Source organism: Atractosteus spatula, chromosome 3, assembly GCF_055471065.1.
Source record: "Atractosteus spatula isolate fAtrSpa1 chromosome 3, fAtrSpa1.hap1, whole genome shotgun sequence".
Taxonomy (NCBI): domain Eukaryota; kingdom Metazoa; phylum Chordata; class Actinopteri; order Semionotiformes; family Lepisosteidae; genus Atractosteus; species Atractosteus spatula.
Window position 1 is genome coordinate 63,533,897 of NC_142708.1, and position 17,015 is coordinate 63,550,911.

General features: G+C 37.0%; 1 protein-coding gene across 1 annotated transcript in view; it reads left to right on the forward strand.

The window, feature by feature from the left end:
* Positions 1 to 17,015, forward strand: part of grid2 (glutamate receptor, ionotropic, delta 2) — a 226,683-nt gene that overhangs the window by 141,997 nt on the left and 67,671 nt on the right. The window contains exons 12-13 of the mRNA XM_088911157.1: positions 2,625 to 2,763; positions 13,312 to 13,507. Coding sequence (XP_088767283.1) covers positions 2,625 to 2,763; positions 13,312 to 13,507 — 335 coding nt within the window. The remainder of the gene's footprint in view (positions 1 to 2,624; positions 2,764 to 13,311; positions 13,508 to 17,015) is intronic.

Here is a 17,015-nt window from a genome sequence, read left to right on the forward strand (position 1 = left end):
CTAAGAAAAGCTAAGCATATTTATTCCAGTGAGACAAGTTATGTTTCCTGTATTTTTCCTTATTAGTGAAAATAGTTTCTCTTTGATTTCTTGTATCATTTATCCACCTCAGGATGGTAGAAAATCAAGGCAACAGAGAGCTGTAGCCCTAAAAGACGGAGTCATAAAATTCTTTAATTCTTGATTTTGCTTCTGCTCCTGCAGCGTAATCATAATTACAGAGTCATAAGTGGAGACTTGAGGCATTCATGGAAAGCCCTGCAAAGCAAAGTAGAAAGACTTTACAGATTGCCCAGAGCTGGGCTTCACAGTTTGATCAAGTACACAAGACCAGTCTTAAAACACAAGGGACATTTGGTAAGCTAGCAATACTTTTTGTTCATATTGAACTAACCTGGACAAGTCGTATTCTGCAACTTGCAAAAGTGGATTTGCTGTTTTCCTTCTCCTGTGAGTGTTTCTCTGTGTCCTTATCTGTGTTGACTTTGAGGAATACTTACTTCACTATTTCCTGCTCTATGAAGGCACACTTTTTCTGATGCTGACGATGCTTGAAATATGGCCCTGGAACATGTTCCTTATTCTATTTCACAGTATCTTAGTTGTTGCATTACTTATCATTTTAACTCACACCATATGTGGTGTGTTGTCTATGTCTGTAATGCAAAACTGTGAAGTGTTAGATTGTTTGTGGTGGTAATATGAAATTAGAAATTAGTATAACGTTCTTGTGATTAGTAAGCAAGCTGGCCATCAACTTGAACCTAACTTTGGCATCTGGTGCTTCTCTATTTCATTGTTTTTGGAATTTTCTAACATTACTACAGTATGTAAACTATGGGAACAATTATTGATTTTGGGGACAACAGTGAAGAAAAAGAAATTGATCTGAATTTATCAGCTCTGTGAGTAATAAAAGCCTCACATTTTCACATTTTCCTATAGGTACTTCTCCCCTCCCATCTTTCCAAAAGAAAGACATGATCAGACTTTTTGCAAACATTTGTTATATTATCTAATTTGGATTTCTAAATGAAATCTTTACTCTAAAATGTGTATAATCTAATTTGTGTTTTTCTTTCCCTTTAGATCCTTTCCCTTTTCTGGCAACTGAAAATAAATAGGGTTTTTATGCTCAAAACAAAATTCTATCTATATACAACAAGAACTTAGATCCCATATGAATGCATATTAATTTGCTAGTGTTTTGCAAACATTAATTTCAAGAATAAACAGGAGCAGACAGAGGAGGTCCAGCCTAGATAAATCATCTACATATGTTGGGATTTTCGTCTCTGTATGTGCAAAGTGATTAATACCTATAATTACAGTTTGCCCTTCACGCGAAACAACTTACAACAGTATCCAAAGATGACAACATACCCAGTGCAGTTAATTAAAATGTAATTTTATCCTTAAGCAAGCACATCTATCAAGTTTAATTCTGAAGAAATAAAATGTTTTTTTTTATTTACATGTCAAAGCAGCACATATGTGAGCTGTATGCTAATATTATATTGCCCAAAGGCTGTCATTGCAAGACACATATCCAGAAGCCTACAATAAAGACATCTGGTGTTGAAAGTTTTATTGAGTTTTTTTTGCTGAAGGGAGAGAAATTGCCTGTTACTTATTACACATGTGAATGTGATGCTTCACAGAGAAAAATGAAGCTAATTTGAAATAGCCTACAATAGATAGAACCCTCTAATAGAGCAAATGCATTATTTGTCAGATGTGGTATGTAATTCACACCTCTTATGATGCATTGAATTCTGTTTCATCTGTCTCATAGTGGTGCACAGAAACCTCCACATCCCCCTGTTTTCTCTCTGTAAATATATTCATATTTATTGTGGTATTATTTCCAGTCAGGAAATGTGGGTAGGTGTGAACGTTATGCTGAGCACCTGTACTTTCAACCACTCTTTCCACTGCTGAGTAAAATACAGTGTGTGACCTATAATAATAGCAGTGTGATTTGGCTTTAAACATCTACCATTGAAGTGTTTCAGGAGTGCACGGCCATGCTTCCACAGTTCATTACTTAGTCATATTTGACAAAATGACATTTTCCATTCCACAACTGTGTATGAAATACAATTTTGCACATGTAGGAGGAATATCTTGGCTAATGAAGACATTTGGATTTCAAACGTCTTGACTAACTGAATCAGCTCATGGCTTAAACAGACTCATTTTGTTATTTGCCTCCACCTTGCCGACTCTAGGGCTTTGAAATGCCCCAGAAAGCAGTCAGTCAGCCCAAACCCCATGTCTGGGTTTGAACCATACTGCCTACTGGATGTATCCCAATGAGAAGCCAGGAATCAAAATCCGATTTCATGTGTTTCATTCGGAGTGCTCTGTTTCTGGAAAACACTGTCAGACTACCCTATGTACAATATGGATGTTTTCATTACTGTGGAACTGTATTGAAATACTGCGTGCATTTATTTAAAGTAATCATCTGTTCATGTATGATTTTGTTCAATTGAATTTTGATTACTTTTTCTATAAAACACAAGTTCTATGATGTGTGTCCTGTAGGAGGCTGATATCAGGCCCTTTCCACACCTTACAGGCAGTCCTGCACATGGATCTCTTCTTCTGTCTTCCTTCAGGTGGCGAAGTGCCCTACACCACTTTGGCGACGCGGATGATGATGGGAGTGTGGTGGCTGTTCGCCCTGATTGTCATCTCGTCATACACTGCAAACCTGGCGGCCTTCCTCACCATCACGCGCATTGAGAGCTCCATCCAGTAAGTCGTTGTCGTGGAATCTTTATTAAAGAAGAACCAAGAAAGGTGTTCTCATTCACTCAGTAAGGCATTTATTCATATTGCGCAATAGGGAAAGACAGCAACCACTAGTCTGTGCAGCAAGTGCAAGCTGATTTCCAAAGTAAAATAGGCAAAGGTCCCTTATTTTATACACTTAGCTGGTGAAACACCTCAACTTGTTTACTTCATTATGGTTGGTTAGTAATACAAAGACAGGCAAGACAGTAATTTTCCAGTCCTAGGTCTTAGCCTTGAAGGACAGAGAAGACAGCTACGTGCAGTTTTGTATCTGCCTTTTTTGCTGGGGCAGATAAACATATTAAAACATCCTGTGCCCTTGACTCGCTGGGTACAATCACACTTTGTTCACAGAATCCAGCTGCTTTTTCAACACAGTTCTGCCTGTAAATGACATTTTTAGGATAAAACACTTTTCTTCAGTAACTTTCCATTACATCGTGTTTCCTGGTGTGGGGCAGTGAGTGTCACGGGAGCCGGTCCTGACTCCCATAAAGCCCGGCCACTTTTTTAACGCAAACAGGTGACCCCAAGAAATCCATGTTATCATGGATGCGATTAAATTTGAAAGCAAAATAAATTGCTAAAGTAATGACTACTGCTGTTAAAACAATTACCTTCTGTAGCCTGTGAAGGGCTCAAGCTGGAAAAGGAAAACCAGGTTCTAATTCTTTAGGGAGATAGAGCACATTGATGTAGCAGACCACTGCGCCAAACGAGAGAGATTTTCAAATCTAATGCTGAAAGCCTACAGTATGAGGCTCCTGTTTTTAATTTTTTTGTATTTGACAATTGAATGTGTTACGCATAATCCAGCTACCATAACACAATTACACTGGTTAATTGTCTAATCTTCAGAAATAGTGTATTCTTCATTGCAGAACATGTTGGGGAGAAGAAAACCAATGATTTGGAATACCTGTAACCTTTTATTTCTTAATATGACTGTAACAGTAAGAATAGCAAACTAAAGATTTTAAAAGATCCTCAAATATTTTTGTGAATATGTGAAGCCTCTGTATAAATATTTTGGGATTTTGAAAAATCCTTATTTTAATATCTTTACTGTTATAAAACCCTAAGGCACATGCCTGTGTGTATATCTATCACACAGCATGTCTTTGGGCTGATGGTGCCAGTGTGATCCAGCTTGCTCATTCATTATTTCACATGGCCCTGAAAGAGGAAGTGATCCGGCGCAGATATTTTGTACTGGGGGAGTAAAGCATATGATAAAATCACCCCCCACCACATAATTAATTCATTGTGGATACTGAGGAGTGGGTAACTGTCACAAAAAACCTATTTAACCCTACAATCATCTGTGCAGTTGTTTGATATGGGAGACGTTACGATTTAACAAAGAGGTTTCAGATTCTACAGGGAGCAGAATGTTGTGTATCAGTGATTTTACTACAAAATGCAAAGGCACGTGTCTTTTCAGTTCAAAAAACATACAGAAATAGTTGTAGAAAAAATAATCATAATAATAATCAGACTCCTGTATATTTCTGAAAGCCCAATTTCACAAAGAAAGGGAATCACATATTTGTGGCACTTTTCATCTACTGCAACAAGGCAGAGGAATTCCCCTTGGATTATTTTTTAGATGGTTTCCATTTGTATATGTAAGGACAGGTTTCAAGGATTAATACATTTTACTAACTAAGCTACAGTATTTGTGACTCAATATAAGTGCTGTACAGACTTATATAATTTATATTATATAAATTTAATTTAATATAATTTCCAGACTTTCACTTAACTTTCACTTTTAAAATAATTTATAAGTATATGTTTTCTTCTTTATGGAAGACTAATTGTAATTCCTTTCAAGGCAGTATTACTGTGGAATACTATATGTGAAATATTGCCTGAATATTTAACGTTTCATTTTTTACAGCAAAATATGATCAGGTAATAAATGTTTGTAGTCAAATAGCTTTACATGTTAATAACTATTTTAATAACCTTTTAAAAGAACCAATTTATCCATACAGCACTGGTGTCTTGATGTTAAATGGCTGTTGCCACTTACATAGATTTGGGAGGTGTTTGATTGTCATTTTTTTTTAAAGCACATATCCATGCTTTTTCAATCATGCTTTTACTAATAAACCATAACATATAGCCTGAAATTAATGCCATGGGGAAATCAGCCTGTATAATAGAATAATATAGGTATGATTGGCTGTTCTAAATTGTCTGTTTCTCCATCACCCAGTGATGTACTGGCATACCCCCCAGTGTGCCCCAACACTGACTTTCTCATAGGTTGATGCGTTTATTTCCCTTGTCTGCTTAGACTTGTAGTGGCTACTGTTGGGTGGTTAGTTGCAGAAAGGAAATTAAAATGTTATGGTAAAAATGACAAAATAAAGGCAGGAAGACAAGAAACCGAAATGGTGAAAAACTCCACCATTTGGCTTTGCCAAATCCCACCTGCGACTGGTAATAGGACAGGACAGAGCTATCAACTTCCACAAATGTGTCGTGAGAAGGCAGCAGGATGATCCTTGTCCCATCCAACACAAGTAACTGGTAGATGGCTGCAGTCCAGCAAGAGCACCACGAGGAAGTGTATTACATAAGTACAGGAGATGCAATATACATATATTCCCGAACATGAGAAATTCACTCAAAGCCTCTGGTGTTTTCTATCAGGAAAAAGCAAGTGGAAATAGTTAGAACACTGGAAAATATCAGAAACCTGTACAGCAGTTTGTACATACACACAATTTTGACACTTCATTCTTGAACACGAGGAAGTCACCATGATAATATACACCCAGTTACAAATATGGTCTGCTGTACATATAGAACAAATCAATAATTTAACACAGTAATCATTAATGAGACGGGCACTGAGAAATGTCCCTGCTTTTGCATTCAGTGTGTTTTTACAAAGTGTCTGCTCTAATTCACGAGCTATTGCCGATGTCTTTTTTCACTTGTTTTCCACATGCAACTTTCTCTGTGTGATTTGCAGTGTGCCTGGATCACAGGGAATTATATATATTTTCCCCTAAATACAAATTTTTGAACTGGACAGAAATGTATGGCATTTTGTTGTGTAGGCACCAGGTGTGATTTCATATCCCTTTCAGTCATAGTCTTATTCACAAAAGCTACTATGTTCAAAGCCAATCAATCAGAATAAATGAATATTATAGCTAAGAATATAATAAAGAATATAAACATGAGGCCACTCAAGCTCATTTGGTCGTAAGTAGCTAACTGACGATCAATTCGTTTTTTCTAAGCTCTGTAAACAAACCTTATTATTACTGCTAGCCAGTATTATCTCTTTGAACATAGTCCTTTATTAAAGCCATCAATAACCATATATTAGTTTTTCTGCAATCAACATTTCTAAAAGCATAACTTTATCCCAAATAAAAATGTTACAAAGCATAAGTATTACCTAAGAAAAAGCCCCAAGAATATCCCTTTGAATAGCCTCTCTGGCAGTAACTAGAAATCACTTTGTAAATAATTCAGTAAGTATGACAACTGAAAAGAGCAACTCCTTTCAATGGAAAGCCATTTTCTCCTTACTTTACACTTAAAGGGCAATGAATCATGAGTGCCCATTTTAAATTTGTACTTCTGAGCAAACTTGTTGGACACAACAAATAACTCCATTGGGAATAAAAATGGGGACACGAGTCTTTTGTAAGGGTGTTCAGCTTCATCTTGTGCGCAGACGTACAGGAAAGGCCAGCAGGCTGAGATAAGCAGGTCTAATCAGGCAGTGTCAGTCTAGACAGGCCTCTGCAGCATTTTAAAATGTTCACTCAGTGCACTGTGGGTGTAAGAGGCTGCTGGGATTTAAAAGCAAAGGAATAATGCATGTCTCCAGATGTGTAAAAAATAATTTTGTAATCTTTGTAAGAATAACAGCAAAGTGGAAACAGATTCAGAAAGTAAAAAAAAAACATGTAATAAATTATGAAATCTAGAAATATAATAATAGAGTAAGACTGCTGTACTGTAGCTGTACTACATAATTTCAAAGCACTACAGATAGGGGAACGTGTTCCTGGAAGCAGTATACACTAGGGGGCACTAGAATACCTCACATTTTTCACCACATGACCATGTGTATAAGGTGAGGTTACAGGACAGGTTAGTGTACAGGTTACAGTTGAAACTTTTCAGTGTCTATTTCAATTGACCACATGAATGGCCTTGCCAAATTCTTTTGCTCCACAATTCTCATAATCCATTTCTTTGAATAGGCCAACTCGCTTCATAAGCACTCTAAGTATATAAAGGTTATTTAAAGTGTTAAGCACAGAATAAGGTTTGGCGGGCTCAAAACTGACCACACGTGTGTTACTGAACTCCCAGCAGCCAGTTGTGCTGCTGTTCATGTGGACTGTGTCACTGTGTTTGCAGTAGTAGTAGTTAGAGCCACATTCATTTCATCTAGTGGGCTTCTATCCCTCTGGGCAGAGCCAGGCCTTGGAACCATGGTTCCAAGTAGGAATTGTCTTTTGGAGCGGACAATGACTGTTGCTTTGTTAATGTCTTCAAGTGTGAGCACATATCCAATTACGCAGCTCAGGAAAGGTTACAGGTGAGAGGGGGCCGTTTGGCATCCTCAGCAACACTGTCACAGGTGTTTAGTACATAAGTGCTTTGACAAGATTGCTTTTAAAGTCATTATGTAAAATAGTTTATTATTAATGGAAGTGTGGTCTTGTCTGGTTAATTTCCTTTCCATTATTCTGTCCTACAAATAACCTCTAAATTTGTGACCCAACAAAAGCACTGAGAATCAAAGCATTTTATTTAATTGCCTGACAAAAGGTCAGATTAATAAATTATTATTTTCTTTATATTAATTTGGAACTCAGACTCGTGGAGCTATTCTTTTTTAAAAGTACATCCATAAATTTGAAATATAATTGTAAATAATCAGCTTAGGGATGTATTGTAGTGATTTAGTTAATTGCTTTTGCAGACCATCTAACTTCTACCATCAGTACACACACAGCTACCAGCAAAATGTTAACACAAGAATCACTTTTTTATTACATGTCATTAAGAATTCCTGTGTAGATTGCTTGGTTCTAGTTCTATGCAGCTAATTAGGATTTCCATAAATTTCAATGTATTAGCTTTAATGTGTACACACTTTTGGGGTCATTTCAGCAATAATTAGGCCCTAAACTCCAAACCCAGGGGCTTGTTGTTTTAAAGAGGTGGGATGTTCTTCTTTTATCCTTCAGAGGAAACCTCGAAAACTTTAAAAATGAACCTCAAATCTTCCAATTAGACAGACTGTGATATTTTATAAATCTCACAGTTCACTTAGGGTAGGTAAGCAAACCCTATTTGCTGACTTTATTTAGCCACAGTTTCTTAATTCTTCATGCATGGTAGCCTCTGATGTTTTCTAATTGAAAGTAAAATTGCTTAAGAGGTTTATGGATCTTCAAATAATGTTAACATCAGTGCCCTTATTGCTGGTAATGGAAATAGGACAGCAACTGGGTCAAGGCCCTTAGCAAATCTCTGTAGTACTCTCTGTCCATTTCTGAAGTATTTATTTTAAAGCAAATAACAAAAATGACTTGGGCTGGCACAAGATTTTTTTCACCATCTGGGATATAGAATCACCTTCTCTTTTACTTTCCATGCTCCCCTCACTATTTCCTTTATTTTCATGGGCGGACCCAGCTATGTTTTTTAAGCAGGGGCAAGCACTCCCCACTAGTGCAGTGCTGGTTTCTTCATATGTGAAATATATGGAGGTCACCCTTTGGGAGGGGGTTACTGTAATGCCCATGGGAATGCAGTCTCTCTAGCCTCCATTCCTGAGGCCACTGGCCACTTCACTACACGGTCTGAAACCGCCGTGGGTGGTAGATTATCAAAACCATCCACTACTAATTAAATAATTACTTACCTCATTCCCTCGGGTATTTATTCCTGTTTCTTCGGCAGTTATACGCTCCATCATCGAGTTTATTCCCCTTGAGTCTCAGTGTTCCGTAGTGTTGGGAACACAGGCTCTGAATCTCCTGCTTTCCTTTGGTTTGCAGATTTTCCCTTCCGGGTGCTTTTGAACTGATTTTTGCCTTACGAACACAGCTTAACACACCTTGGAAGCTAAACTACTCTTGGGAAAGCCTTTGGTACTGTTGTTTTGTGAATCACTGGCTTTGACCCAAGCATACCTGACAATATTGAACTACACTAGTTTTAACAGCCCTGTACTCACTCCCACACCACTCTTAGCTCAGCAAGTGGATTCATACCCCTTCTCCAGTAGCTGCACCCTTGTTGGTGAGTACAGTGACATTACAGCATCAATATATTTTTGACAGAGCTCAATAGCCTGTATATCCTCTATATACAGTATATTCTCATATAAACTCCTCCACAATAATGGGCCTGTATAGACTACTCTGGATAACTAAAGAGCTAATTAAAAAAATCTTCTGACAGCCTCACACAGAATGTGTTTACACTGTCTTGCACAGCTCCACACATTCAGTTACTGTTTAATGCTTCAATCAAGGTGTGAGTTTCTGTTGTGAGAAAGGCAAGATGGCTCATATCCAGCCTCCTTCATGCTTGATAGAGCACTATTATACAACCTTAACCTTAATATTTTTAGATCGTGAGTGTAGTTTCACCTTTGATCAAACTATAGGTAAATATTATGTTGAACAGATTTTGGAGGGGGCAGTCTGGTCACTGGGGAAATAAGCCTCTTTTAACTAAGCTTAGTATAATAATTATGGAAATGTAAGTGCTAATTGTGCCAGACAAGTGTAAGGATAATTTCCTATAGGTACACATCTTTGTGCAATTCAAACACAGCTAAGGATGAGGAGCACAGAGCATTTGTTGGCATACGAATAAGCTTTTACACACTATGTTATAGGATTGTTCAAGACGGTAGGGACTTAGAATAGTATCTATCAGCAAAAATTTAAAAATAATCCACCAGGTTAATACAGTCTTAAACACAAAGATGGTATCCCTGTGTGTATCATCATTGCAATGAAGTTATGATGCCTTATGAATAGTTAGGTTTAGTTGTTTGTGTCCCTGTTTAAAAGACAGCTGCTTTGCTCATTCAGACTGCCTACTGCATCCTATAGAACAAAGAAATGATGTGTTACCCAGGGACCTGCATCACTTATTGCTATTATTAGAGTGCTTCATTCTGGCTCACTCATCATCATATCTGAACTATATTATTATTATTCAGTCACATACTGGCGTAGTTATGAGTGCTTGGACCTGCAGTACAGTACAGCACATTGTGTCTTTTGAAAAGTGTTTCTAAATAAAAATGTGTGATTATTATGATTTCAGAAAAGTGCTCTTCAGAACATATTCCCCTTTGGCCTTGTACCAGAGATGACTCATGTTGCACCTGTCACCTGTCTAAGCAGTAACAATGAAAATATCCGGCATTTTTGCAAATGAAAAGACTGCTACCATCCTACTATCCAGTGCTGGGCAGGAGTAGCCAACCTTCTGCTTTGGCTCTGCTCCCACTTGCATGTGGTGTTCTTCACACACATACAACACATGAGCCTCAACGAGCATAAGAGTGCATAGGTTCTGTGATTTTTCATAGTCAGTAAAGTAACTTCTTTACCATAAAACAGCTGTTTGTCATGTACAAGTGTTTTAGAGAGTAAAACAATAGTTTTAATCAAGTTTTTTTTTCTTGGTGTTTTTAAATGTTGGTTTTATTAGTTTGCAATTTTTGCACAATACTTTTTTTGCAAAATACAGCTTACCAGTGCAGAGGAATTGCACACAGTGAAATCAGTCCTGCTTCTTACAATGTGCATGTCAGTTAGAACAGAGCAGATGCCAAGGAAAGATGAAGAGCTGAACATGTGAAGTCTTCGCTTCCAAAACAACAGCAGGTGGTTTTGTGCCATCAAAAGAACTGAAAGGCTGGTTGACTGCTTTCATGCCAGAAAAAAAGGCTTTTTAAATTTTCCTGTGTGTCTAGTAAACAAAGACAAACAAGGGAGTTGGAAGAATCTTCTTTGTGTTGGGAAATGTCTTCTGTGTATGTCCTCCTTTTTTATATATCTTTCTCTGTGTTTTGTCATTGTATTTGTAGATAATTGTTCATATCCCATATTTTAATTGCATCAGAATTAAAGTAGCCTCTTCTTGAGAAATATTATTTAATTTTTAATGCAGTCATGCTGCATTAAAACAATTCTTGATGTTTCTGACAGAAGCCTTACCTCTTATCCCAATCTAGTTAAATCTCAGAAACTGCTCTTATGCTCTAAGCAAAGTTGGGTTTGGTCAAAATTGTGATGTTTCACATATGCATTTGTAATATCATATGACAATTTGTTTCATATGAAACTCTGAGCTTGCTCAATAGTTTCAGGTTAATACAGTAATGTCCAAAACTGTATTTTTCCATAAATCCCAAACTGGGGCGTACATCAGCTTCCTTGAAAGTCAGTATAGAAGTACTGTAAGAGTTGCATTTAGGATTTTTTTATAACTAAAATAGAATGCAGGTAAATCTCCTAAAATTGCAAGTACAGGATCCCAAGAGATGTTTCACAGTACTGACTTAAGTTACAGCAACTCCAGTCATAGAGTGTAACAGTCTTCCGTCATTGCAAATGCACCTCCAGCAACGAGTGTCCTGTTTCAATCCACATTTAATAATGTGACAGGAGAATGTTGAATTCTGTTTATAATTTTAAACTGATTTGATTTAGGTTGGGTATTAGATGAAATACCTGTAGCACTCCTATTAATATGATTTCAGGATGTTATACATATTGGAATTCCTGATTTAATCTCACATTTGAATTTTGTCATTTGTAAGGCTTTGATATCTTGTACAAAACATTAGAATCTGCAAATATCTTGCTCTCGTTTAGTCAGGATATGGTACTGTGCATTTGATAGATTTCAATAAAAGGCATATTTTTTACAAACCTGCTTTGTGGATTTGGGATCCAGCCCAAGAAAGGTTAAAGAAAATGTTCAAATCCTGAATTGAAGTATTTTGAAAACCAGACATGATGACTTCAGTACAATTGCCTGATCAACTGCCTCCATTTGGCTGGACACAAAAAAGAAGTATCTTTAAATAAGTTTCTAAATCTGCTGAGATGTGGGAGGTAATCATGATTTTTTTTCAACAGCGTTCGGTGTGATAAACAAGGAGGTCTGTAATCTTTCTCTCCTTCACCACAAGGGGGTACACAGGAGTCATTAAGACCTTAAGACCTTAGAACTTAGACCTTGAAGTGCTGAGCTACTGTCGTTTCTCTGACAGAGGATGTCAAAGCTTTTCCAAGTCAGCTTGGCTATGTCACTGTTCAACCAAACAAACATGATGTTTTCAGTGCAGTTGTTTTCCAGGCAATTTAATATGCACTGATATTAAGAGCTTTTGTTTGTAAACCTTCTTAGGAATTGTGGGCTTCAGTAAACAAGATTATAACAGTGTTATTCTTCCTTCCTAATTGTTTAGGCTTGACTACAAGCTGTACACTCAGCCATGTTACAGTATATAAGCTACTAAACTAACTAGGCTTGCAGTTGAACCAATTGCATCTGCTGTAAAAGTGTTAATCAGGCAACTCACTGTCAAGAGCCGGGATCATCTGGGAATGTGTTACCGCTGAGGGAGCGGGGATCTATGGGAACAGCAGTGTGACAGAGCCAATTAGCCACACCTAACAAATGGCACTACTGTATGAACTGAAATCTAGGCAAAGGGCATGTCAATATGATTGTGCATGTTCTTGCTATGGGTTGTAGCAGCCAAATAGCACAGTATACAAGGTGAGACTACATCCTAGTTAAAACATTTTCACCACATGAAATTTTGTAAATTATTTAATTGTGTGTTTTTTTTTATTTGATTATAGATCATAAATGTATTCTAATGGAAAAGGTTAAAAAAGTTCTGTGATGTAGTCTAACACCTAAGGCAAGATTGAGTCCAAACATCAATTTAACCCTGTACTGAAACCATTATGTTGGCAGGCTTCATAATGATACAGCATCTTCATGAGGTGTAGTGTGCAATAGTACTTATTTCTAGAAAAACAGTGATGGATAATGACATTTTTGAAACCTACCTTGTTCTCCTGTTAATATTATTTTAATACAGTGCATTGGGCTACAGCACTACTCTGAAGTCTCTCTTTTAGCTTGCAGCATTAAAGAAAGCACAAAAAGCATGTCAGCAAACTGTTTTTTGCATAATGCAACTTTTGCAAAAGATGTGCATGGCAGGCAATAAACTGCCCTGTATTGTAGTTTGTACTCCCAATGTGGAAATAGTATTTTAATTCCTTACCTCTTTGTGCACATTTGCCAAAGAATATACTATAGTCATGAAATAACTGGTACCTGGTACTGGTTCTAGAGATGGTTGTGACTTTTACTTGTCCCTGTAATGCATTAAAACCTGAAATAGGCAAGGTGGCTTTGTAATGAGAGTGTAACCTCTCTGTCTTTGTGTTCCTTCTGATGTAGGTCTCTCCAGGACCTGTCTAAGCAGACTGATATCCCCTATGGCACAGTGCTGGACTCGGCCGTGTACGACCAAGTGCGCACGAAGGGCATGAACCCCTTCGAGAGGGACACCATGTACTCTCAGATGTGGAAAATGATCAACCGGACTGGGGGGGCCGAGAACAATGTGGAGGAGTCCAAGGAGGGCATCAGAAGGGTAATGTACAACTGTTACTTTTTAAACAAATCCAGAGAACTTTCCACAGGGTTGTTGGTGCTGTGGGTAAATAAAAGCATGGCAGCCCAGTGCACATCACTCAAGACCTAAATTCTCCATTCCCGCCACTGGTGCCCCTGAAGTTACAAAATGTCGACTTGGGCTCAGCAACATTATGCAACAACCTTAAACTGAAGTAATACTTGAAGTAATTAAAGTTAAAAAAAAAGTAATGGCTGTGTTACATCACCAGAGATTTTGTTGCCTTGTACTGAATCTCAGAATATGGCACGGAATATACCTGTAAATGTCTATTTTGTGATGTAAATTGGTTTTACTGTGTACATTTTACTATCAGTGTGGTTTGAAATGCACTCATCAATGCCTATTCTTTCTAGTCCTGAAATATAAAAATAGCATTGCAGTTCCCCTTTAAGGGAGAAACTAAAGAGAAGTTCAACTTTCTAACTATTCAGTGTTAAACTGCAGGCCTTTAGGCATCCTGCTCATTTTTCAGTGAGCCCGATGCAAACCCCTGGTGTCCTGAAATTGTTCTGGGGCTGTCAAATAATCATTCTGCATTACACACATCTCTCAATGTCTGTTCTGTGACATTCAGAGCAGGAGATTAATGAAGGGATTGAACCCTCCCTCCCTGTCCACCCTTGATTAAATGAGGACTGCAAATAGAAGATTATCCCATTATAGAGAGAAAATGCCTCAGTCCCACTCGCCTCTAGTTTAATTAGCAGGTACTGTAATCAATAACTGATCTGGTGCAATTTAATGGAGAGCAGAAGTTCAAATCTTTAAAACACATTTTAACAAGTGAAAAATATGGGAAAGTGTCTTAAAAACTAATAACAAGAGTCATTTCTTTACCCTTCTTTACCCAACATTTTTTAGGTGTACAGATCAGACTACCCAGCCTTGTTGAACTGGATGGGAGTTAATCCCAGTATACAACATACAGTACATACAACATATACTGTACATACAAAAGTACAGATCAGCAGCTCCCTCTTTGTCATCATTGGACGCATTAGTTGGAATGGCAATAGGGTTGGAGGCATTAGAAGAAAAAAATAAAATTAGCAAGAAGAATAATTCTGAATAGTTGCATAATAGAAGTTATCTGAAAAGTGATTTCTGAAGCACATCTTTGAAAACAAAAACATGACTCATTGAACAGGGGTGCCTTATCAAATGTATGTTGCTAGAGCAGTCCTCAGTTCATGCAGAGACTGGGGCATTCAATGATTCTTCTGTCCATCATGAGTGAATAACCAAAATGAGTGAATAACAACACATAGGAAATAATTATTCTGAAATCTCAGTTTCAGAATAGGTGTTGAATTAAAAGATAACTTGAACTGCTGTTCAAAAGACTAAATAAACTAAATGACATCTTTAGATTTCCACGTAGTTCATTAAGAATGCAAATGTTCTTCATTTGAACACATTTTTCCTTATTTTGGATAGTTTATGAAATTGTGTAGAAAAACAGTTTCAGTGTGCTATATTAAAAAGCTTCCTTACTCCTTAGCCAACCATCACCTTTGTAACAGATAACAATAATCGTACAATAATGTCTTTCGGATTCTTCAAAGAATAAAAGTCTGTTCAATATGAGAACAACAGTAACAACAGTAATTGTACTTTTGATGTTAATTTTCAGAAGAAACCTGGCAGCATTTCTTGGTGTGCTGCACTGATTGAGAAAAACGTATATTCATTTGTGCGCTGTTGAAAAGGGATGATTTTGTCCAAACTATAACAGCTGAGTAATTTGCAATTATATGGCATTTTGGAATGGTTTGAAATTCACTTTCCTTTATCTGCACAGCAGATGATGAAGTAAATTATAAGGAACAACAACAAGGAATATTTAATTAGAGCTCATTTCACAAATTAGTCAGAAAAATGTGTGGATGATCCATTTCTTTAATTTTATACTTCAGACTTTATACTTTTTCCTTCTCAATATAAGATTCTTGCTATCTGTGAATATTTAATTTTTTACAGATGCAACTGGTTTCTTTTAAGCACTAGGACATATTTGCACTAAAAGTCTGAACTTGTAAGCTTAGGTACTGTAATGTGTATTTGCAGTATTAGGTACTGGTACTAATGCAGACCAATTATGTCAATAATAAAATCAATTAAGTAATTAAGAAAACAAATGAGAAGCTCCTTTGGATTTCCAAGACTGGAAGTGAAACTGCCTGATTCATATCATTGTTGTGATATTTTAGAGCAAAGGCTTATTTGATTAATTGGCTGCATATGTGTTTTTAACCAGTTCTTTAATGAAGTGAGTTCTTATAGTAAACAACTACAAAAAATCCCATAGAAAAATCCCATAGATGTCTAAGCAAGTAATTACATTGTCTGGGTTGAATCAAAAACCAGAGGAGACTGAACCCTCCAATAATTAAATCTGATGCATCTGTTTTAGGGTTCATAATGTTTAAATGGGCTTTTCAATGAATAGGCTTTTCAGGTTAAAAAAACAAGTGATTGTTTAAATCTTAAGTCACTATGTGATGGACTGGCTTCCTGTCCAGGGTGCATCCTGCCTTGTGCCCACTACATGCTGGGAAGGACTTCCAGGAAGAAGGAATAGAAAGTGGATAGATAATCTTAAAAATGTATTAACTGTTAACCTCTATTAACCCAATATGTTTATATGATGGCATAAAGAAGCAGGAGAACTCTATAAAATGAAAATTAATGTAGGCATTACACCCACAGTCTCGTACCTGTACTGTATATCAGAAAATTCAAAATGTAGATAAACATTTTATGCACTTAATACATAATTTTAAATGGATTTTGTTATAAGGTTATCCATGCCAATCTAGAGTATAGGCAGCAATTTGAAACTTTGTTTTTACACTCATTTACAGTCTTATATGCTCTTACCTCTCCCATTCTCTGGGGAGATACTGTATAATGTTATTTTTTTCACCTCTTCAGACTTTTGATAGCCTAAGGTAGCTAAGCACAGGGAATTGTGAATATCTTCTCACTCCTTACTGCATATAAGAATATATAAAGTTTCAGGAAGTGACATTGCAAGAAAAAGAGGCACAGGTACACTCTCTTGGCGACACCACTGTCCACCAAACCTAGTCTACAGGTCTGAAGTTGTAGCAGATGCCAGAACACGTCAGTAATTAAAATGAAGTGTGCAGCCGATAAGAACAACCGAATTGCTGTTTGGATTAAACACTGGAACCGTTACAGTGGAGTGGAGAAATGCTGTAGTCAGCAAACCCTAAAAACTAACATCAGTTAATTCCTTCAGGGTCTTCGGTGGGATAAATAAGATAATTTCCAGCAGTTGTTTCAAATATAACTCCAACGACATTAATAATGTTATGCTATTTGTCTGCTTTTTTAAATGAAGAATCATTCATTCAAAATCGTTACTGCAAATAGATTATGTTATGTTGGACTTTATTTTATATTCTGAGGGAGCTCTGGTGGGCTTAAGATCCCGGTC